Below are 23,522 nucleotides of genomic sequence, written 5' to 3' on the forward strand. Positions count from 1 at the left end.
TATATGTGTACATATTGTATGTCCACATGGGGAAATTTTATTAAGAGTTTTATTTTAAATGGCTTATAGATAAGATTGTCCATAAATTTAAGCTGCTAAAATCAATGAAAGATACATTTTAATTTGTGGGACCTGAATCTGTGTATCATATGTTTTAGACTTGTTGGTAGAAAGAAACTAAAAACATTTTAGATGGTTGTGCTTAAGTTTACTGGTTAAACAAACTACACCATGTTAGATATTTAAGAGGTGTTTCCAAATACATGATTCTTAAAATTTATAGAAGGCATTGGACCTTCTGATAAATGTTTTCTTAAGTTGTTATCTAATGGTTGAAACTGTTTGCTAAGTATTCATGTGATATTGCTATTGTCAGCAAGCGATCTAGGACTTGCTCCCTCATTTCTCTATTCTAAGCCCAACTTGTTCTTTCATTTCTCTATTCTCTTCAAGGTAGGAAACTAATTCTATTATGAAGGAATCTGTAGGATGCACAATTTAATCTTTAGACCTTATAAAAGAGATGGCTAACATTTTTCTGTAATAGCATAGCCAAAATAAGAACTTAAATAATAATCTCATAGCTAGATTCACTTTGCCATCAGTGAAGTAAACATTACGTAGAAAAAACCTCCCTTTCAGACCAAAGGGAAAGAAAGTTTTAAAGTGAGAATATAATTTTCCTCATGGGCCTTGTCTGCCTTAGAAAAACTACTACAGAACATGCCTGTGACTATAGACTTGTAGTTCAGGCCACCGAAGATTAGAGATGGGACACGGGCACTCCCTTGACTTGCATCCTCTGGTCTGCTTTAACACAAACCAGGAGGATAAGAAAGCTAGGCATCAGAAGCAATGGGTGGCAGACCTAGAATGGCTGATCTGTACAGTGATCTGCCCTCAGGGAGACCCAACAGGCCAGTCCACTGCAGTGGCTTTCAATGTGGTAAGTCTGGGCTTCAGCAGAAGTCAGCTTGTGAAGAGCCCTGGCAGCTCTGCCAAGAGTTGGATCACTGGAAATGGATCTGCCCTGGAGTCGAAGGATGCCCAGGTCAGAGCCACAGATCTTATTGGCTCTAAGCTGAAAAGCCCTTCACTCAGCCCAGCTTCCAAAGTGACCACTGCAGCTGAGGAGATGGTCAAGTAGGGTCAGCAACATTGCAGGCAGAACTGTAAATTTCTTGTTAGAGATGCCACCTGCCTTTACCTGGCCAGCTCTCCTCCCAGGCCAGCCAAGTAATGAAAGTCAACAGAGTGCCTTCCCCTAGGAGGTTCACACCTCCCTTAGGATATACCCCATGTGAAGAGATAGACAGTTCTGGGCCTCTTAACTTACAAGGCCTAAAGCCCACCAGATTATTATCAAGCCCCTTCTGTCAGGTTCTATTTGCCTCTCAATCAGAAAACTTAATTGTAGCTTAGACAGCACCTTTCTTAGCTCCTTAAATAATGACTCTGTCCTTTGTTCTAGACCCTGTCTAGCACACTTGGGCCTCATTCCTTTGTAATCATAACCTCTACTCTACCACCAATGGCTCTACTCCCAACCTGTGTGTACTGATGGTCCTCTTCCCCACTTAATGCTGTATAATTGTTCAAACCTGGTAAATGCCACTCTTAGGATCATTGGTTACTATCCTCACTCTGTCTTTTATGACCTTGTCTAAACATGATCAGAGTCGGCAAACTTGGAAGGCTTCCATAGCCTTGGCAACTCATGACGACAGCCTAGGGTGGTTACTGGCGCCATAAACTAGAGTGTCAATTTGTTGGGTCAACAACAGGAGCCACTGTGCACTTGCTCCTCATGTGGGATCTCTGTCCTTAATGTGCTGTACATTTTGATTTCATGCTATAACTAGTACTCAAACAGTATGTTTCACTTTGTGTTTCTATGTGGGTGCAAACTGTTGAAATCTTTATACTAAATTGATCTTCTCTATATAAAGAGAATTGAAAATGAATCTTGATGCAAATGGAAGGGGAGAGGGAGGGGGAGAGGGGAGGGTTGCAGGTGGGAGGGAAGTTATGGGAGGGGGAAGCCATTGTAATCCATAAGCTGTACACTGGAAATTTATATTCATTAAATAAAAGTTAAAAAATAAATCATGCTCATAGATTATCCTTCTCACTGGGTTAATCAAACAAAATATTGTACTTCTAATTAAAGTAATTAAAAGGGATGGAAAATATATACTTAATAATAGTGGTAGCGAGAATGATAACAGGGTAAGCATTTGGCATGGGGGTTAGGACTTGGATGGCCCTTTTCTAAATTCCTGACTCAATACCTGCCTTTGGCTCTTGGCTAGCTTCCTGTTAATGCAGATCTTCAGGGGCAATGGTGATAGCTCAATTCATTAAGTTCCTATGAGTTCATGACTCCTGGCTTTGCTCTTCAAGTCTTTGTGGGCATTTGGGGAGTGAAAAAATGAATGAAAGCTCTCTCTGTCCTTGTAAAATTTACAAAAAATGAATAGTAATGGTTTAACTGAAATGAGATACGTTTTGTAATAATTTGAAAATCAAAATTTCTGCTTTCATAAATTTTGGCTTTTCGTTAGGAATATTCCAACTTAACTTTCCAAGTCAATAATTTTTTAATTTTATAGTTTTTTTGAAGACAAAGACAAGCACAACCAAAAAATGGAGAGTATACTCATATTTATGAATAGCATCCTGATTTCTCAGTAGTTTTAACTGGATAAATTTGAAAATACCAGTTGCTTACCTTTTGTTTTTTAAGACAATAATTTTCTTTGATAGAGTTAATATTATTTTTATTTATCTATTTACTCAAGAATTGGAGAGATGGATAGACAAAGAGAACTCCTCCATCTGCTGCTTTATTCTGCAAGTGCTCACAGTGGTTAGGACTGTCCAGGCCAAACCAGGAGCTGGGAATTCAATCCAGGTTGTCAACGTAGATAGCAGGGACTTACTTTTTGAGCCAATACCCAGGTTCTGCTGTAGTCATGGGCCAGTGCCAAGTTCTGAGCTAAAGTACTCCACCATACGGATACACGTGTCTTTACTGACATGTTAGATGCTAGGCCAAAAGCTCTCTCTAGTTTTAGAAACCAACATATTCACATAAAAATCTGGGAAGCACTAAATGTTAATGTGAGGACAGCATTTAGCCTATTTAAAATACCTGTGTCTCATATAAAGTATCTCCATTCTATATCCAGCTCTAGTTCCTAACTCCTGATTCCTGGTAATGCAGACCTCAGGAACCCACAGTAATAACTGGGTCCCTACGACTCTGGATACCTGAATTCAGTTACAGCTTCTGACTCCAGCCCCAGCTGGGCACAATTGCAGGTATTTGGGGAGTGAAGCAACAGATGAGAGCTCTCTTTACCTTTCTTTCACTCTCCCTCTGCTTTTCTATCTAATAAATATATTTTAAAAAATAAAAAATCTAATTAGAATTAGTAATTGATTATATTATGCCTATTTTCTGAAAAAAAAAAAAATTAGAAGTCTTTAGAATATTTGCGTTTTCATGGAGAAAGAATATAACTGGCATTGGTACTTGGTTCTGACATGGAACAACTCCCAAAATTGGTTGGAGGAGCTTCTGTAGAACTTTCAAAATGGGGTGTGCTTCCCCAGTGGACAAAAGGTCAGTGAGTGGCACCAGGGTAGTTGAAGAAGGGAGGTGTTTATTGCCAATCACAGTTCAAGGGGCAGGGCAGCTATCACTTTATTTCTGGGCTCCCGGTGAGGTCATGGGTAAAAGGTCCTTATGGATTGAAGCAGGGGGTGAGAGGTATGTGTTCAGCCTCTGTTCAAGTTCCTGGTTGGTATGCAGTGTACACGGTCCTCCTTTGATTGGTCAGTGAGACTGTGTCCTTCATGAAATGTTGATAATCATTGAGTGAGCTTCAATCCAGGAGCTGCATGACAGTGACAGCTACATTCTCCTCCTGGTCTAGATTTCATTGTGAAGTATCCCTTGAGGCAAGATGGAACATTAAGATGTTATCTACTAGAGAATCAAATGAACTTGTTAGTCCAGTGATTACACTGTTAACTCAGGGAGCTTATTTTATCAAGAGATTGACTTGCAATAAAAAAAAGGAGGGCAAGGAGGAGACTTTAAGCTACAGGAGGGTGGCTGGGAGACAGGGAACAGATGATCTCCAGCGTCTGCATTCATGGCACTGTATAGGGGCTGTGTTTCAGTTCCCTACTTCTGCTTTGTCCTCAGTGATTATTTGTAATCATGCTATAACACCATTAAGCAATTTTTCTCATTCAAAATTTGTGTGCTATCCTTAAGCTCTTACAAATCTTTCCACTAAAACTACTGTGGGGGGCCGGCACTGTGGCTTAGTGGATAAAGCCACTGCCTGGAGTGCTAGTCTGTTCCCACATGGGAGACCCAGAAGAAGCTCCTGGCTCCTAGCTTCAGATTGGTGCAGTTCTCTCTCTCTCTCTCTCTCTCTCTCTCTCTCTCTCTCTCTCCCCCTCCTTCTCTGTAACTCTGCTTTTCAAATAAATAAATCTTAAAAAAAAAAAAAACACTGTGGGTGGCAGGGAACATTGTTGACTATTTTTAAAGCAAAAAGCACACCTGTACTCATCATTATGGTTATTTTCAGGCTTAGTGTTGTCAACTTGGCCTACATGCAAAATATACAAATATAACTAAAAACTAAAACAAGAAAGTAATATTCATGAAGTGACTTTCCTCAGGTCTTGAGCAAATTTGTACTCCGTCATTGTGTTCAAGTATGAAGTGACAGCTGCTTCCTTGGCCTTCACATTAGAAATGTTATCTGGTTGCTAACTTAATGAATAATTTAATTGCTAATTTAATAAATGTTATCTGGCTGCTCTTTAAACAAAGGAATTGCCACCGTAAGGATGTCATGGTAGATCGTCTCATAGATGCTATCAACTCCTTCATGAGTTGTAAAAGCTTTGATTTTCTATAACCAAAGGTTAGACTTATTTCAGCAACCTTATTTGTTATAAATCTTAGAAATACAATGAGAAATATTCAAAATAAGACAACAAAAGAAGCAGTGTTCCCTGTGTTATGTAGGAAGGAAGACTTCAGCCTATGTGTGTAAGAGGGACTAAAGGGAAAAAAAAAAAAACCAGGAAGTTCTTATTTAAATTTTTTTAAAAGATTTTATTTATTGTATTTGAGAGGTAGAGTTACAGACAGATGGAGAGACAGACAGAAAGGTCTTCCTTCCATTGCATTGGTTCACTCCCCAAATGACCGCAACAGTCAGAGCTGCATCGATCCAAACCCAGGAGCCAGGAGCTTCTCCCTGGTCTCCCATGTGGGTAAAAGGGCCCAAGCACTTGGGCCATCCTCTACTGCTTCCCCAGGCCATAGTAGAGTGCTGGATTGGAAGAGGGGCAGCCTGGACTAGAACCGATGCACGTATGGTATGCTAGCGCCACAGGCAGAGGGATTAACCTACTGTGCCACGGAACTGGCCCCCAAATAGGAAGTTCTGAAGGGAAGGAACACTGAAGCCCTTAGAAGCATGCCTAGAAAGCTGCTCAGCACCTGCACATGAAAAGTCCTGCTCGTAGGGGTTCAAGAAGATTCTTCCTGGCTGAGCACCAGGAAGATTTTTAAATTCAGACCAAAAATTATGCAATAAAGTCCCAAGGGGAATTTCACACCCAGAAAGCCCTTAACCCAGCAACATCCCAGAAGAAGACCAAGGTGGGAGGAGAAACAGCAGGAAAAGTGTGCCCAATACCCAGATAAACTGCAATCTAAATGAAGCCTGGGCACCCAATTCTTTGCTGAGTTGCCCACCTGGCCTGGTAGGTGTACTGCTTCATTCAACATTGACAGCTGGCTTGTCGCCAATCTCTTTCCCACATCTGAAATTATTTTTTTATGGGGAACAAGACCTCTGTTCCAATCATTTCCTGTAACACCCAGATAAGATTATTACCTACATGAAAGTGCATTGGTACTGATTTCACAACTCAGAGTACAGGCACAAATGTGTATTGGAGGTGTAGGTGAAGGCTCCATAGAAGAAATGATGACTTGAGTTGAACAATAAATAGATTTCCAGCTGAACAAAATTAAAAGGCACATTCTGGATAAATAAAGAACATGAGTAAAAGAAAAATGATGCAAGCATATTAAAAACACCTTATCTTAAGAAATGGCAAATTCATTGAATCTGATGTGCAGAGTTTCAGTGTACAATTGGGAGTGTGCCCACTCTCTGGACATCGTGCTCACTCTGTACAGCACACCCACCCTGCTCCCAACACTACTAGTACAGTGAAGGATTTGCAAGGTGAGTGCCATACCACATGGGCCTTCAGCCTTCCCCTCTCAACTGACAGTAGCCATAGTTTCTGTGTCCCTCACATCCCAAGCATCCCTCTGGACACATGCCCTTCCCACAATAGCCACCTGTACCTTCTGGCTCCACTCTGCCTGGTACATTGATTCCCTGAGGCCTCTGGCCAAGACTTCCTGTGTTCTTCCCAGCCCAGCCTACTGCTTACTCATTCAGGGCTCCGGGCCAGGGTTTCTGTACCCCACCCTACCCAGCATAGGTCGTGAGGCTCCAGAATCTCCCATGGAAACTTTGTTTTCTTGGCTCCTCCAAGAAAAGCACACTCATGCCTCCAGCCTGGGGCTCCTGCACCCTACTCAGCTCAGCAAATCAGTGAGTGGACTGAGAGTGCTTGTTCTGCAGTCAATCCCAGAATCCCAACCAGTCTTGTGGATCTAGCTGCTCACTAAGACAGCATCTGGGAGACCTTTGGCACCACCTCCTTTTTAAAAAAAAGTAGGATTAAATGGCATAGAACTATCACTTAACTTATTTCATTCTTAGGACCTGAGAAAGTCATCTGACATTATTATTTTTCCTTTTTTTTAACTTTTATTTAATGAATATAAATTTCCAGTGTACAGCTTATGGATTACAATGGCTTCCCCCTCCCATAACTTCCCTCCCACCTGCAACCCTCCCCTCTCCCACTCCCTCTCCCCTTCCATTTGCATCAAGATTCATTTTCAATTCTCTTTATATACAGAAGATCAATTTAGTATAAAGATTTCAACAGTTTGCACCCACATAGAAACACAAAGTGAAACATACTGTTTGAGTACTAGTTACAGCATTAAATCACAATGTACAGCACATTAAGGACAGAGATCCCTCATGAGGAGCAAGTGCACAGTGGCTCCTGTTGTTGACCCAACAAATTGACACTCTAGTTTATGGCACCAGTAACCACCCTAGGCTCTCGTCATGAGTTGCCAAGGCTATGGAAGCCTTCCAAGTTTACTGACTCTGATCATATTTAGACAAGGTCATAAAAGACAGAGTGAGGATAGTAACCAATGATCCTAAGAGTGGCATTTACCAGGTTTGAACAATTATACAGCATTAAGTGGGGAAGAGGACCATCAGTACACACAGGTTGGGAGTAGAGCCATTGGTGGTAGAGTAGAGGTTATGATTACAAAGGAATGAGGCCCAAGTGCACTAGACAGGGCCTAGAACAAAGTACACAGTCATTATTAGAGGAGCTAAGAAAGGTGCTGTCTAAGCTACAATTAAGTTTTCTGATTGAGAGGCAAATAGAACCTGACAGAAGGGGCTTGATAATAATCTGGTGGGCTTTAGGCCTTGTAAGTTAAGAGGCCCAGAACTATCTATCTCTTCACATGGGGCATATCCTAGAGGAAGGCACTCTGTTGACTTTCATTACTTGGCTGGGCTGGGAGGAGAGCTGGCCAGGTAAAGGCAGGGGGCATATCTAACAAGAAATTTACAGTTCTGCCTGCAATGTTGCTGACCCTACTTGACCATCCCCTCAGCTGCAGTGGTCACTTTGGAAGTTGGGCTGAGTGAAGGGCTTTTCAGCTTAGAGCCAATAAGATCTGTGGCTCTGACCTGGGCATCCTTCGACTCCAGGGCAGGTCCATTTGCAGTGATCCAACTCTTGGCAGAGCTGCCAGGGCTCTTCACAAGCTGACTTCTGCTGAAGCCCAGGCTTACCACATTGAAAGCCACTGCAGTGGACTGGCCTGTTGGGTCTCCCTGAGGGCAGATCACTGTACAGATCAGCCATTAATAGGCCTGCCACCCATTGCTTCTGATGCCTAGCTTTCTTTTCCTCCTGGTTTGTGTTAAAGCAGACCAGAGGATGCAAGTCAAGGGAGTGCCCGTGTCCCATCTCTAATCTTCGGTGGCCTGAACTACAAGTCTATAGTCACAGGCATGTTCTGTAGTAGTTTTTCTAAGGTAGACAATGCCCATGAGGAAAATTATATTCTCACTTTAAAACTTTCTTTCCCTTTGGTCTGAAAGGGAGGTTTTTTCTACTTACTGTATACTTCGCTGATGGCGAAGTGAATCTAGCTATGAGATTATTATTTAAGTTCTTATTTTCTCTATGCTATTACAGAAAAATGTTTTTTTAAATTTGTTTACTTGTTTGAAAGTCAGAAGTATACACACACACACACACATACACAGAATGAGAGAGAGAGGGAGAGAGAGAAAAAGATCTTCCAACTGCTGTTTCACTACCCAGATGCCTCAATACTCAAGGGTGAGGCAGGCTAAAGCCAGGAGCAGGCGATTTATCCAGGTCTCCCACATGGGTGGCAAGGGCCCAAGCATGTGAATTATCTTTTGCTGATTTTCTTAGGCCATTGACAGGGAGCAAGACCAGAAATGGAGCATCCGGACCACAAACCAGAACCCATATAAGATGCTGGCATCACAGGCAGTGGCTTTACCCACTGTGTCACAACACCAACCCACCATTAAATGGTTTAATAACCCTTTTGATGTTTTTCTTTGATGCACTAGTTCCTTTAAAGTATGTTATTAAATTTTGATTGAACTCTGAATTTTCCAAAATTCCTTCATTAATGTCATTCTGTTATGACTGTAGAACTTACTTTATGATATCAACCATTTAAATTTATTGAGACCTATTTATGTTCTTGTTATAGTGTATCTCTGGCCGCTGTGGGAAGATGGCAGATCTCTCCCTCTCTCTCTGCCTATCTCTGCCTCTCTCTGCATCTGTGTTACTCTCCCTTTCTAATCTATAAATAAAACATAACAGAAAAAAAGATTGCAAAAATCATGCTTGTATAAACATGTCCTCAAGGTCCTACAGTCAACTGTTTTGCATAAACATCCAGAAGATCAACTGCTATATTATAAATCTATTTTAGATTTTTCTAAGAACTTCCTTACTGTCTTCAGTAGTGATTATTTCTTAAAAGATCTGCTCAGAATCAGCAGGGGCTGAGCAAAGATGGCGGAAGAGTGAGGGCACACACCAACAGTCCAGAGAAAGATAGTTTAACAAAAGTAGAGTTACTGTAGCCTCAGGAAGAGACTCAGAAAAAAAAAAAAAACTGCAGAGGAAACTCTTCCAGATATAGTGGATGTGACACAGAAGACCTACGGGGAGAGCAAGGTCGCCCACCGCCGAGCCGAACCGTGCTGCTGGAGTGGAGCCGCGAGAGTGGGGAACTGAAGAAGCCCATCCACAGAAGCCCAGCCGCAGAATTTGAGCACCAGTGCTGGAATGAGAGGTGAGGCAGGGACCTCTCAGTAACCCGAGACATTGGCAGGGAAAGGCAGAATGAGGCCTGAGGTCCCACTGGGGAAAGTGCACCAGGCTGACTGGAAGAGAGAAAAAAAAGCAAATAAATAGGGTGAACCAGCAGGGTCACTAGCCTCTCTCTCCACTCACCTTACAAAGCCGAGCAAGACAAAGAGCAGGTGCCATTTTACATATGTAAAACAAACTTGTAAGCTAGGCAACCCGGTGAGCTGTGTGGAATTACTTCCCAACTGAGTCTAAAAAAAAAGAGAGCGCGTGAGCTAGCCAGAGAACAATCTGGGTGAGTCTCCTTGGGCACACCCTTAACCCTGAAGAACCAAACAGAGCTCTCTGGCCACACCCATCATAGCCTCTAAGGATCCATCAAAAGCAGACAGTCCACTTAATCTAGAGTCATAGTATAATGAGAAAAAACACCACAGTGAAGGAAACAAAGAACACCTCCAAGATGACAAACAAACATAGAAATCAAGGTAACAAGAGCAAGAAAGACACTATGATGCCTCCAAATGAACAAGACACCCCAATTCAAGATTATGAAGATGATGAGATAGAAGAAATGCAAGAAGCAGATCTCAAAAAATTGATAAGAACATTAAGAAGTTCTCAAAAAAAAATTCTTGAACTACAGAAATCCTTAATGGACAAGATAGAAAATCTCTCTCGTGAAAACGAAATATTAAGGAGGGAAGTTTTGGGAGGGGGAAGCCATTGTAACCCATAAGCTGTAATTTGGAAATTTATATTCATTAAATAAAAGTTTAATTAAAAAAAGGAGGAATCAAAATGAAATAAAACAACTAGTAGAACAAGAAACTTGATAGTGACGAGAAACCATAATGAAATGAAGAATTCAATAGATCAAATGACAAACACATTAGAGAACCTTAAAAACAGAATGGGTGAAGTAGAAGAGAGAATATCGGACTTCAAAGACACAGCACAGGAAAGTATACAGTCAAACCAAAGAAAAGAAGAGGAAATTAGAAATCTAAAAAATATTGTCGGGAAGCTACAGGATACTAATAAAAAACCTAACATTCGGGTTCTAGGAGTTCCTGAAGGCATGGAGAGTGAGAAAGGATTAGAAGGCCTTCTGAGAGAGATACTAGCAGAAAATTTCCCAGGTTTGGAGAAGGACAGAGACATCTTAGTACAGGAAACTCATAGAACCCCTAATAAACATGACCAAAAGAGATCCTCACCACAACACATTTAATCAAACTCACCACAGTGAAACATAAAGAAAAGATCCTAAAATGTGCAAGAGAGAAACGCCAGATTACTCTCAGAGGATCTCCAATTAGACTCACAGCAGACTTCTCATCAGAAACCCTACAGGCTAGGAGGGAATGGCGAGATATAGCCCAAGAACTAAGAGAGAAAAACTGCCAGCCCAGAATATTATATCCTGCAAAGCTCTCATTTGTGAATGAAGGTGAAATAAAGACCTTTCACAGCAAACAGAAATTGAAAGAATTTGGCGCCACTCATCCAGCCCTGCAAAAGATGCTTAAAGATGTGTTACACGCAGAAACACATAAACACGGTCATCAATATGAAAGAAGGTAAAGGAAGGAAACCTCACAGCAAAAGATCACAGAAAACTCAAAGCATATGTTAGAAAATATCTTTGGAAAATGCAGGGCAAAGTTACTACTTATCGATAGTCACATAAAATGTTAAAGGCCTGAACAGTCCCGTTAAAAGACACCGATTGGCTGACTGGATTAAGGAACAATACCCATCTATTTACTGCTTACAAGAAATACATCTTTCTAACAAAGATGCACACAGACTGAAAGTGAAAGGCTGGAAAAAGATATACCATGCCAACAGAAATGAAAAAAAAGCAGGCGTAGCCAACTTAATAACATAAATTTTACCACAAAAACTGTTAGGAGAGACAAAGAGGGGCACTATATAATGATTAAGGGATCCATTCAACAGGAAGATATAACGATTATCAATGTATATGCACCTAATTACAGGGCACTGGTTTATTTAAAAGACTTGTTAAGGGACTTAAAGGGAGACTTAGACCCCAATACAATAGTACTGAGGGACTTCAATACTCCACTCTCAGAGATAGACAGATCAACAGGACAGAAGATCAACAAGGAGACAGTAGATTTAAACAACATATAGCTCAGATGGACCTAACAGATACCTACAGAACTTTTCATCCTACACAGAAAGCATTTACATTCTTCTCAGCAGTACATGGAACCTTCTCTAGGATTGACTACATACTAGGCCATAAAGCAAGTCTCAGCATATTCAAAAGAATTAGAATCATACCATGCAGCTTCTCATACAATAAAGGAATAAAGTTGGAAATTAGCAACTCAGGAATCCCTAGAGCACGTGTAAACACATGGAGACTGAATAACATGCTCCTGAATGAACAATGTGTCATAGAAGAAATTAAAAGAGAAATCAAAAATTTTCTGGAAGTAAATGGGGATAACAGCACATCATACCAAAACCTATGGGATACAGCAAAAGCAGTGTTAAGAGGAAAGAATATAGCAACAGGTGCCTACATCAAGAAATTGGAAAGGCACCAAATAGATGAGCTTTCAAGTAATCTCAAGGATCTAGAAAATCTGCAGCAAACCAGACCCAAAGCTAGTAGGAGAAGAGAAATAATTAAAATCAGAGAAGAAATCAACAAGATTGAATCAAAAAAAAATTACAAAAAATCAGCCAAACGAGGAGCTGGTTTTTTGAAAAAATAAACAAAATTAATACCCCACTGGCCCAATTAACTAAAAAAATAAGAGAAAAGACCCAAATCAATAAAATCAGATGAAAAAAGAAACGTAACAACAGACACCACAGAAATAAAAAGAATAATAATCTGAAATTACTACAAGGACTTGTATGCCAGCAAACAGGGAAATCTATCAGAAATGGATAGATTCCTGGACACATGCAACCTACCTAAATTCAGCCAGGAAGACATAGAAAATCTAAACAGACCCATAACTGAGACAGAAATTGAAACAGTAATAAAGGCCCTCCCAACAAAGAAAAGCCCAGGACCAGGTGGATTCACTGCTGAATTCTACCAGACATTTAAAGAAGAATTAACTCCCATTCTCCTCAAACTATTCAGAACAATCGAAAAAGAGGGAATCCTCCCAAATTCTTTCTATGAAGCCAGAATCACCTGCATTCCCAAGCCGGAAAAAGATGCAGCATTGAAAGAGAATTATAGACCAATATCCCTGATGAACATAGATGCAAAAATCCTCAATAAAATGCTGGCCAATAGAATGCAACATCACATTAGAAAGATCATCCACCCAGACCAAGTGGGATTTATCCCTGGTGTGCAGGGATGGTTCAGTGTTTGCAAAACAATCAACGTAATAAACCACATTAACAGACTGCAGAAGAAAAACCATATGATTCTCTCAATAGACACAGAGAAAGCATTTGATAAAATAAAACACCCTTTCATGATGACAACCCTAAGCAAACTGGGTATAGAAGGAACATTCCTCAATACAATCAAAGCATTATATGAAAAACACACGGCCAACATCCTATTGAAAGGGGAAAAGTTGGAAGCATTTCCACTGAGATCGGGTACCAGACAGGGATGCCCACTCTCACCACTGCTATTCAATATAGTTCTGGAAGTCTTAGCCAGAGCTATCAGGGAAGAAAAAGACATTAAAGGGCTAAAAATTGGGAGGGAAAAAATCAAACTATCCCTCTTTGCAGACGGTATGATTCTTTATTTGGAGGCCCCAAAGAACTCTACTAAGAGACTGCTGGAACTCATCGAAGAGTTTGGCAAAGTAGCAGGATATAAAATCAGTGCACAAAAATCAACAGCCTTTGTATACACAGGCAATGCCATGGCTGAGGAAGAACTTCTAAGTTCAATCCCATTCAGAATAGCTACAAAAACAATCAAATACCTTGGAATAAACTTAATCAAGGACATTAAAGATCTCTACGATGAAAATTACAAAACCTTAAAGAAATAAATAGAAGAGGATACCAAAAAATGTAGAAATCTTCAATGCTCATGGATTGGAAGATCAATATCATCAAAATGTCCATTCTCCCAAAAGCAATTTACAGATTAATGCAATACCATTGAAAATACCAAAGACATTCTTCTCAGATCTGGAAAATATAATGCTGAAATTCATATGGAGACACAGGTGACCTCGAATAGCTAAAGCAATCTTATACAACAAAAACAAAGCCGGAGGCATCACAATACCAGATCTCAGGACATACTACAAGGCAATTGTTATCAAAGCAGCATGGTACTGGTACAGAAACAGATGGATAGACCAAAGGAACAGAATAGAAACACCAGAAATCAATCCAAACATCTACAGCCAACTTATATTTGACCAAGGATCTAAAACCAATCACTGGAGTAAGGACAGTCTATTCAATAAATGGTGCTTGGAAAACTGGATTTCCACATGCAGAAGCATAAAGCAAGACCCCTACCTTTCACCTTACACAAAAATTCACTCAACATGGATTAAAGACTTAAATCTACAACCTGACACTATCAAATTATTTAGGGAGCATTGGAGAAACCCTGCAAGATATAGGTACAGGCAAAGACTTCTTGGAAAATACCCCAGGAGCACAGGCAGTCAAAACCAAAATTAACTATTGGGATTGCATCAAATTGAGAAGTTTCTGTACTTGAAAAGAAAGAGTCAGGAAAGTGAATAGGAAACTGACAGAATGGGAAAAAATATTTGCAAACTACTCAACAGATAAAGGGTTGATAACCAGAATCTACAAAGAAATCAAGAGACTCCACAACATCAAAACAAACAACACACTTAAGAGATGGGAAAAGGACCTCAATAGACATCTTTCCAAAGAGGAAATCCAAATAGCCAACAGACACATGAAAAAATGTTCAAGATCACTAGCAATCAGGGAAATGCAAATCAAAACCACAATGAGGTTTCACTTCACACTGGTGAGAATGGCTCACATTCAGAAATCTACCAACAATAGATGCTGGAGAGGATGTAGGAAAAAAGGGACACTAACCCACTGTTGGTGGGAATGCAAACTGGTTAAGCCACTATGGAAGTCAGTCTGGAGATTCCTCAGAAACCTGAACATAACCCTACCATACAACCCAGCCATCCCACTCCTTGGAATTTACCCAAAGGAAATTAATTTGGCTAATAAAAAAGCCATCTGCACATTAATGTTTATTGCAGCTCAATTCACAATAGCTAAGACCTGGAACCAACCCAAATGCCCATCAACAGTAGACTGGATAAAGAAATTATGGCACATGTACTCCATAGAATGCTATACAGCAGTCCAAAACAATGAAACGCAGTCATTTGCAACAAGATGGAGGAATCTGGAAAACATCATGCTGAGTGAATTAAGACAGTCCCAAAGGGACAAGTATCATTTGTTCTCCCTTATCAGTGACAACTAACTGAGCACCAAAGGGGAAACCTGTGGAAATGAAATGGACACTATGAGAAACAGTAACTTGATCAGCTCTTGTGCTGACTTTTGCTGTACAATGTAATACTTTATCCATTTTAGCATTTTTTTGTTCTAGTACTATTGGTTGAACTCTGTAATTAACACACAATTATTCTTAGGTGTTTAAATTTTAACTGAAAAGTGATCCACATTAAATATAAGAGTGGGAAAAAGAGAGGAAGGAGATGTACAATTTGGGGCATGCTCAATCGGACTTGCCCCAAATGCTGGAGTTAGAAACGTGTCAGGGGATTTCAATACAATCCCATCAAGGTGGCATGTACCAATGCCATCTCACTAGTCCATGTGATCAATTTCAGTTCACAGCTGATCACACTGATATGTCTAAGAGTCAAAGGGATTACACAAACAAGACTAGTGTCTGCTAATAGTAACCGATAGAGTAAAAAAAAAAAGGAGAGAACGATCCAACATGGGAAGCGGGATATACAGCAGACTCATAGAATGGCAGATGTCCTAAACAACACTCTGGCCTCAGAATCAGCCCTTAAGGCATTCGGATCTGGCTGAAGAGCCTATGAGAGTATTGTAGGCATGGGAAGCCAAGACACTCTGGGAAAAAAAAAAAAAAAAACCTAAAGGAAAGATCTCTGTGAGTGAGATCCCAGTGGAAAGAACGGGGCCATCAAAGTAGGAGGTACCTTTCTCTGAAGGGAGGAGAGAACTTCCACTTTGACTATGACCCTGTCGGAATAAGATAGAAGTCGGCGATCCCTAAAGGCTTCCATAGCCTCAGCAACTCATGACTAGAGCCTAGGGAGATTACTGACGCCATAAACAAGAGTGTTAAATTGTTAAATCAACATCAAGAGTCACTGTGTATTTACGTCCCATGTGGGATCTGTCCTAAATGGGTTTTCCAATGTGAAGTAATGCTATAACTAGTACTGAAACAGTATTTTTACACTTTGTGTTTCTGTGTGGGGGCAAACTGATGAAGTCTTTACTTAGTATATACTGAATCCTGTATATAAAGATAATTGAAAATGAAAAAAAAAACACTTGATGTTAAATTGGAAATTACATAGAAAATTAATCAATTTTTTTTAAAAAAAATATCATGTAGGATCTCTGTCCTTAATGTGCTGTACACTGTGATTTAATGCTATAACTAGTACTCCAACAGTATTTTTCACTTTGTGTTGCTATGTGAGGGCAAACTGTTGAAATCTTTATTTATATATAGTAAACTGATTTTCTGTATATAAAGAGAATTGAAAATGAATCTTGATGTGAATGGAAGGGGAGAGAGAGCGGGAAAGGGGAGGGTTGCGGGTGGGAGGGAAGTTATGGGGGGGGGAGCCATTGTAATCCATAAGCTGTACTTTGGAAATTTATATTCATTAAATAAAAGGTTTAAAAAAAAGATCTGCTCATTTAGTTTGTTTGGAAGGAGATATATGATATTAATATATGAGATCAATTTTCTTTATTGTGTTCAATGTGCTGGTGTGCATATGTGTTTTGTGCATGTGAGTATTTATGCAAGAGATGAAATACAGCCATTCTATACTAGTGGTGAAGATTTTTCTTTGACCAAACACCTATGGCTTTTTCTCAAATCGCTCCCATCTGCATTGAGTATCTTAACATTCCTGTCTGCATTGTCCAAATTAAGTGCGATTTTGCCCAATTAGAATCCTGATACATTATTTTCATGAAAATCTGCCATGCTCAGTATTAGTGTTGTGATGCAGTGGGTTAAGCTGCCACCTTTGATGCCAGTATCCCATATCAGAGTACCACAAATACAGTTCTACCTGATAAAGTAGAAGATGGCCCAAATACTTACACCTTGTTACCAGGTGGGAGAGCTGAATGGAGTGCCTGGCTCCTGGCTTCATCCTGGTCCAACCCTAGCCATTGAAAATCATTTGGGGGAATAAATCAGCTGGTGGAAGATTTCTCTGTCTGGCTCTGTCTCTGTCTCTGTCTCTCTCTCTCTTTCTCTCTGTGTGTGTGTTTATGTATGTACCTTTCTTGTCCACTCTGCCTTTCAAATAAAAAGATATTTAAAAAAAAAGAGTCTGCCATTCTTGATATCTGATCAGCCTCTGAAGCCCAACAACTCATCCCATCATACTTTTCTGTTTTTTCATATGGCTTCTAAAATTTTTACCGGTTTGATAATTTTGTACTTTTTAAATAACAGATGACAGAAACTCTGGATATGGGATGTATTAATTTCATGAACTGTATTTGTTAGTTATTTGTTCAGTGTGTATTAGACTTGGTGAAGTCTCTTTCCCTTGACATATTAATTCTTAGATGTTTCTACTCTGAGTGGAGAGACTAGCACCTGTTCATGTTACCTGGGATGAGAGTGTTTTGGAAGATCTTAATGTTGCTCCCATTCTTTATCTTTCTTTTAAATAAGTAACAAATAACCAAGCATTTAAAATTAATTTCACCAGGTATTCTTATTTCACTTGGGACCTAGTTTATGGATATTCTCACCATTCCAGAAGAGGCTAGGAAAGATTTTTCCCTAGAATTTCTCTGTAATATCTGCATATATTAGACAGTAGAGTCATAAAAGAAAATGTTTATACATCAGAGAAATGCCATGTAAGGGTAAACTTGAACAACATGTCTAGCAAGAGGTCCATGGTACATTCCCTGAACAACAAAGGACCAAATCAAAGGAATCACTGCTGGTATTCTACTTCATTTATAAATGATCTTCAGTTTCTGAGAATTGCTTTAAAAGTGGCTGTCACCAGCACTGAGATGCCTTGACCCTATGAGTCACACAGGTGAAAATGCGCACCCTCCCATGGATCTGCAAAGTAACCATGCAGTCAACCAGCAGTGGTTTAAAATGTTCAGCCTTCTGTGATGTACACAAACAGCCCTGCTCACTCTCCTGTAGCTTCTACAAACACCCCAGCAGCCCATCTTGAGAAGCTCAGTGCCAGGGTGCAGTGGGAGAACGGCTGAGAGGTCACAGAACATAGAAACAAATCATGGTCTTATAAAAGAGGGAATTAATCAAAACATACACTGTCCCGTCTTTCAAGAGATAAACATCCAGGCAGGAGAAATTTTCCTTAGTGGGAAAAAGGTAAAAAGAACTCCTAAGCTCTCCCCACAAATGCAACAAGTATCTAAATTAATTTCTTCTGAAGTAATCTGCAGCCATCACAAGATCTGAGTCTAGCTTGGGGTAGTGCCAGATGATCCACAACACTACATTGCCATGTCTAAAGAGTTCAGCCCACACTTTGCTCTCTTCTCCTTGGGATTTTGCTGCAACACACCACCTATAGACCCTTCTTACCAAGTGGGATAGCTGGGTGGCTAACAGGAATCTGAAAAAATCATCAGCATCATTAATTATTAGAATGGCTATTATCAAAAAGACAAATGATAGCCAGTCTTTGTGTGAATGTGAAGAAAATGGGAACACATACACATAAGAAAGAACATCAGTTTAATCATTATGGAAAACAGTACATAGGTCCATCAAAAGTTTAAAAATAGAAAATTGTATATATTCCAACAATATATCTTTTGAGTATACGCCCAAAGGAAATGAAATCAGTACATCAAAAATATGGCTACACTTCCATGTTTAGTACAGAATTATTCAGTACTCAAGGTTTAGAATTGCTCTAAATGCCCAATATTGAAAGTGTATATAATGAAAAAGTAATACATGTAAACAATGGCATACTATTCAGCAAGAAGAAGGAGAAGGAGAAGAAATGCAGGGAAGGAGGGAAGGACAGAAGGAGGGAAGGAGGGAAGGAAGGAAGGAAGGAAGAGAGGAAGGGAGGGAAAAAAGAGAAAAGATAGAAAAGAAATACTATCACTTGACAGCATATGAAAACCTGAAGAAGTTACATTAAACAAAATGAATCAGACACAGAAAGAAATTGTATGACCTAAGTTGATACGGAATCTAAAAAAAGAGTTGATTTAAAGAAGTAGAGAATAGAACTGATACCACCACAGACTACTGAGACAATAGAGGAGGGAAGGATCAGAAGGGGTTGGGCAATGGGTACAAAGTGACAGATAAGAAAAATAAACTCTGGTGTTCTCTTGCACAATAGGAAAATGAACTCTGGTGTCCTCTAGAACTATGGCATGACTGGAGTTAACAATAAGGTACTGTTTATGTCAACATAGAAAATGGCTATTTTCATGTTCTCACTTCAAAGAAATAGTAAATGAATGAGATGATCGATATGCTATCAGTATTTAATCAATATACATTTTAAATATATATCTCAATTGCAAATTGTACACCATAACATATAAAATTTTAGGTATTAATATTGAAGAGGGAAAGAAAAGAACAAAAGTGAATAGACAGGCTTCAAATGTGAACAATATATTTGCAAATCATATATCTGATAGTAGATTTGAATCATGAATATAAAAAAAGGAAGATAAAATTTCAGTATGAGTAAAAATAATCCAATCATAATATGACCAAAGGATCTGAAGTCATCTCTCTAAGAAAGATATTCATATGGCCAAAAACACATAAAAATATTCAATATCATCAAATATTAAGCCAAAACCACAAAGATATACTACTTTATCCTAACTAGCATGGCTATAATAATAAAAAAAAACCATGAAATAAGACATGTCCAGTATGTGAAGAAATTGACAACCTCATACATTACAGAATGGAAAATAGCACAGCTACTTTGTAAAAAGTTCAATTGTTCAAAGGTTAAATACACTTATCATCTAACTCAGAAATTCCACTTCTTGTTTCACACTCAATAAACTGAGAACATGGCCACACCAAAGTAGGTCATAAATGTTAATACAAAGTCAGCGAACTCTAAAGGCTTCCATAGCCCTGGCAACTCATGACTAGAGCCTAGGGAGATTACTGACACCATGAACAGGAGTGTCAAATTGTTAAGTCAGCAACAGGAGTCACTGTGTACTTACATCCCATGTGGGATCTGTCCTTAATGTGTTGTCTAATGTGCAGTGATGCTATAACTAGTACTCAAATAGTACTTTACACTTTGTGTTTCTGCGTGGGTACAAACTGATGTGATCTTTACTAATTATATACTGAATCGATCTTCTGTATATAAAGATAATTGGAAATGAAAAAAAAAAAAAAACCCTGGTGTTAAATTGGAAATGGCATAGAAAATTAATTATTTTTTTAAAAAATATTATGTAGGATCTCTGTCTTTAATGTGTTGTACACTGTGATTTAATGCTGTAACTAGTACTCCAACAGTATTTTTTTTCACTTTGTGTTGCTATGTGATGGCAAACTGTTGAAATCGTTACTTAATATATACTAAACTGATCTTCTGTATATAAAGAGAATTGAAAATGAATCATGATGTGATTGGAAGGGGAGAGGGAGTGGGAAAGGGGAGGGTTGAGGGTGGGAGGGAAGTTTTGGGAGGGGGAAGCCATTGTAACCCATAAGCTGTACTTTGGAAATTTATATTCATTAAATAAAAGTTTAATTTAAAAAAAAAATTGAGAATGCACTACAAACTATTGAATTATATCATGAAAATAAGTGAATTTTATGGTTTATGACTAATATGTCAACAAAAGATTTTCAAAAAAGAGAAGCCTTTGTCATACCCTGGACATGTTGATTCAGGCGCATTATTATTTTATTTCTAGTTCTGTGCCAACAGGATTATAGACACAAGCAATGTATCATTGTTATTGAAACTATTTGAAAAAATTTTACATAAGTGAAATGTACATGCTAAGTCATCAATTCTTAACTCCATGAACCCACTTGTAATAATAAAGGTGTCATTACACACACCCATTAAACTATGAGGCCAAATGCTTTTTTTTTTCTATTTGTCATACAGGTACTCTGATTGTTCATAGGCATGAATACTTTGACCTGGACGAGTTATATTTTAACTACATGATAGTTCTCCTTGCATATATCCAAGAGCAGAGGCAGCAAGAGTTTGAAGGGAAACTTTGCCTTTAACCAGGATGTCTATGAAGTGGATTTTGGTTCTTCTGTTGCTTCAGCTGAGCTGTTACTTCAGCTCTGGGAGATGTGGAAAGGTGCTGGTGTGGCCAGTGGATTACAGTCATTGGATCAATATAAAGACCATCCTGGATGAGCTCGCCCAGAGGGGACATGAGGTGACTGTTCTCAAACCTTCACCTTCTGTTCTACTTGATCCCAACAAATCTCCTGGTATTAAATTTGAGACTTTTCCTACATCAATATCCAAAGATGAGTATGAGATGCTTTTCACGAACGAACTCATGAACATTGTTCTGGAATTGGCTAAGTATCCATCTTGGAAATACTTTTCAAAACTTCAAGAAATGTCAATGGAAGAATCAGATTTTTCTGAAAATATCTGTAGAGATGCAGTTTTGAACAAGACACTTGTGACAAAACTGAAAGAATCGAGGTTTGATGTCATTCTTGCCGATGCCCTGTGGCCCTGTGGTGAGCTGCTGGCTGAGCTACTTGAAGTTCCCTTTTTGTATACGCACCGTGTCTTTCTTGGCTATACATATGAAAAGTACAGTGGAGGACTTCTGTTTCCCCCTTCCTATGTTCCTGTTATTATGTCACAATTAACTGATAAGATGACATTCATGGAGAGGGTAAAAAATATGTTGTATGTGCTTTATTTTGACTTTTGGTTCCAAAATTTTAATGAGAAGAAATGGGATCAATTTTACAGTGAAGTTCTAGGTAAGTGTTGTTTTCAATGGATATTGACTAGCCTGACTTCTTGTACTTTGGACCTGAGCTGGTATGCTTATCAAATCAGGGAAACTTGTCTTGAAAAAATATAATGATGAAATAAACAGGTAAAATAATCTAACAAACTCAAAGCGCGACAGAAAAGCTAAGATTTTAGGTCAGTTAGAAGCTGATAACTTTCACTCACACAGGACACTCCAAGTCATAAACCTGCACAATAAAGCAATCACATGTCTCTAAGCAATCACATGTCCATTTCATTATACTCCTTGTTTCATCTTGAAGAACAGTGATTTTTAGTCTGAGTGCCACGATGAATGTAGACATGTAGTCTAGGAAATAAACTATGCATTTCTTTCTTTTTAAAGTTTGTTTTATCTATATAAAAGGAACAGATTTCATGTATTTCATATATACAGTTTTAAGAGCAAACATATTGAGGCTGGTGCTGTGGTGCAATGTGTTAATGCCCTGAGCCGCCAACATCCCATATGGAGGCTGGTTCAAGACCCGGCTGCTCCACTTCCAATCCAGCTCTCTGCTATGGCCTGAGAAAACAGTAGAAGATGGCCTAGATCCTTGGGCCCCTGCACCCATGTGAGAGACCTGGAAGAAGCTCCTGGCTCTTGGCTTAGGATTGGTGCAGCTCTGGCCTTTGTGGCCAATTGGGAAGTGAACCATCAGATGGAAGACTCTCTCTCTGCCTCTCCTCTCTCTCTGTAACTCTCTCAAATAAATAAATGAATATTCAAAAAAAAAAGAGCTAACATAGCTATCTACATAGTATTGAGAAGTTTGTTTCCTCTCATGGTAAATAGTTTACTTATTTTAAATTTTATATTATTTTTATCACACTACCTAATGAATTCTTTCACAATTGGGAGATGTAGTGTCTCTATCCCAAACAGTAAGCCTATAATTTGAGCTTTCTAGTGATCCACATTTTTTTCACTAAATTTTAAATTTTATTTGTTATGCAAGTTTCATACATTTCACATATATAAATTTAGGAACTTATATAAATGTTAGCTGTTAATGTTATCTATCATCATGCTATGTGTAATTAAGCACACAAGTTTTTTATTCCTATGCAACTATAATTCAGGACATATTAATCAGCCTTTTCCATTCCTCCCTTCTGCTCTCCCAGTCTCTGGTTAGCTTTATTATATTTATAATTTCTGTGAGCTCATATATTTTAGACCCTATATAGGAGTGAGATACTGAGATACTTGTCATTCTGGGCTTGGCTTATATCACTTAATATAAGGACCCCCAGATCCATTCATACTGTTGCAAATGACAAGATTTCAACCTTTTCGTGGCTAAGTATCTCATAGTGTAGGTATGCCATATTTTCTTTCTTTAGTCATCAATGGATGGACTTTTAAGCTATTTACATTTCTTGGCTATTGTGAATAGTGCTGCAATAAAGAAAGGAGTGTAGATGTCACTTTGAGAGATTGATTTCATTTCCCATTCATATATATATATATATGTATATGAATAAACATATATGAAGATTTCATGTATATATACACACACACACTTACTATTGGAATTGTTAGATCATATACTTTTATCACTTTTGTAGCTTTATAGAGAAAATTAATACCTGCTTAAATGCATACTGGCTTAGTTTGAAAATTGTTTATGATAGTGAATATACTGAGGTGAGTTACAGATGTAGTGT

At 38.9% G+C, this 23,522-nt stretch overlaps 1 protein-coding gene across 3 annotated transcripts in view; it reads left to right on the forward strand.

The window, feature by feature from the left end:
- The window catches only part of LOC133765144 (UDP-glucuronosyltransferase 2B13-like), a 65,478-nt gene that overhangs the window by 8,703 nt on the left and 33,253 nt on the right, over positions 1–23,522 (forward strand). For 2 of the 3 annotated variants that reach the window (XM_062198769.1, XM_062198768.1), the window contains one exon: positions 20,961–21,817. The exons of the other annotated variant lie outside the window; for it this stretch is intronic. In XM_062198769.1, coding sequence (XP_062054753.1) covers positions 21,094–21,817 — 724 coding nt within the window. In that variant the 5' untranslated portion in view covers positions 20,961–21,093. The remainder of the gene's footprint in view (positions 1–20,960; positions 21,818–23,522) is intronic. 3 annotated transcript variants of the gene reach the window in all.

The sequence above is a fragment of the Lepus europaeus genome, chromosome 8 (assembly GCF_033115175.1).
Source record: "Lepus europaeus isolate LE1 chromosome 8, mLepTim1.pri, whole genome shotgun sequence".
NCBI lineage: Eukaryota > Metazoa > Chordata > Mammalia > Lagomorpha > Leporidae > Lepus > Lepus europaeus.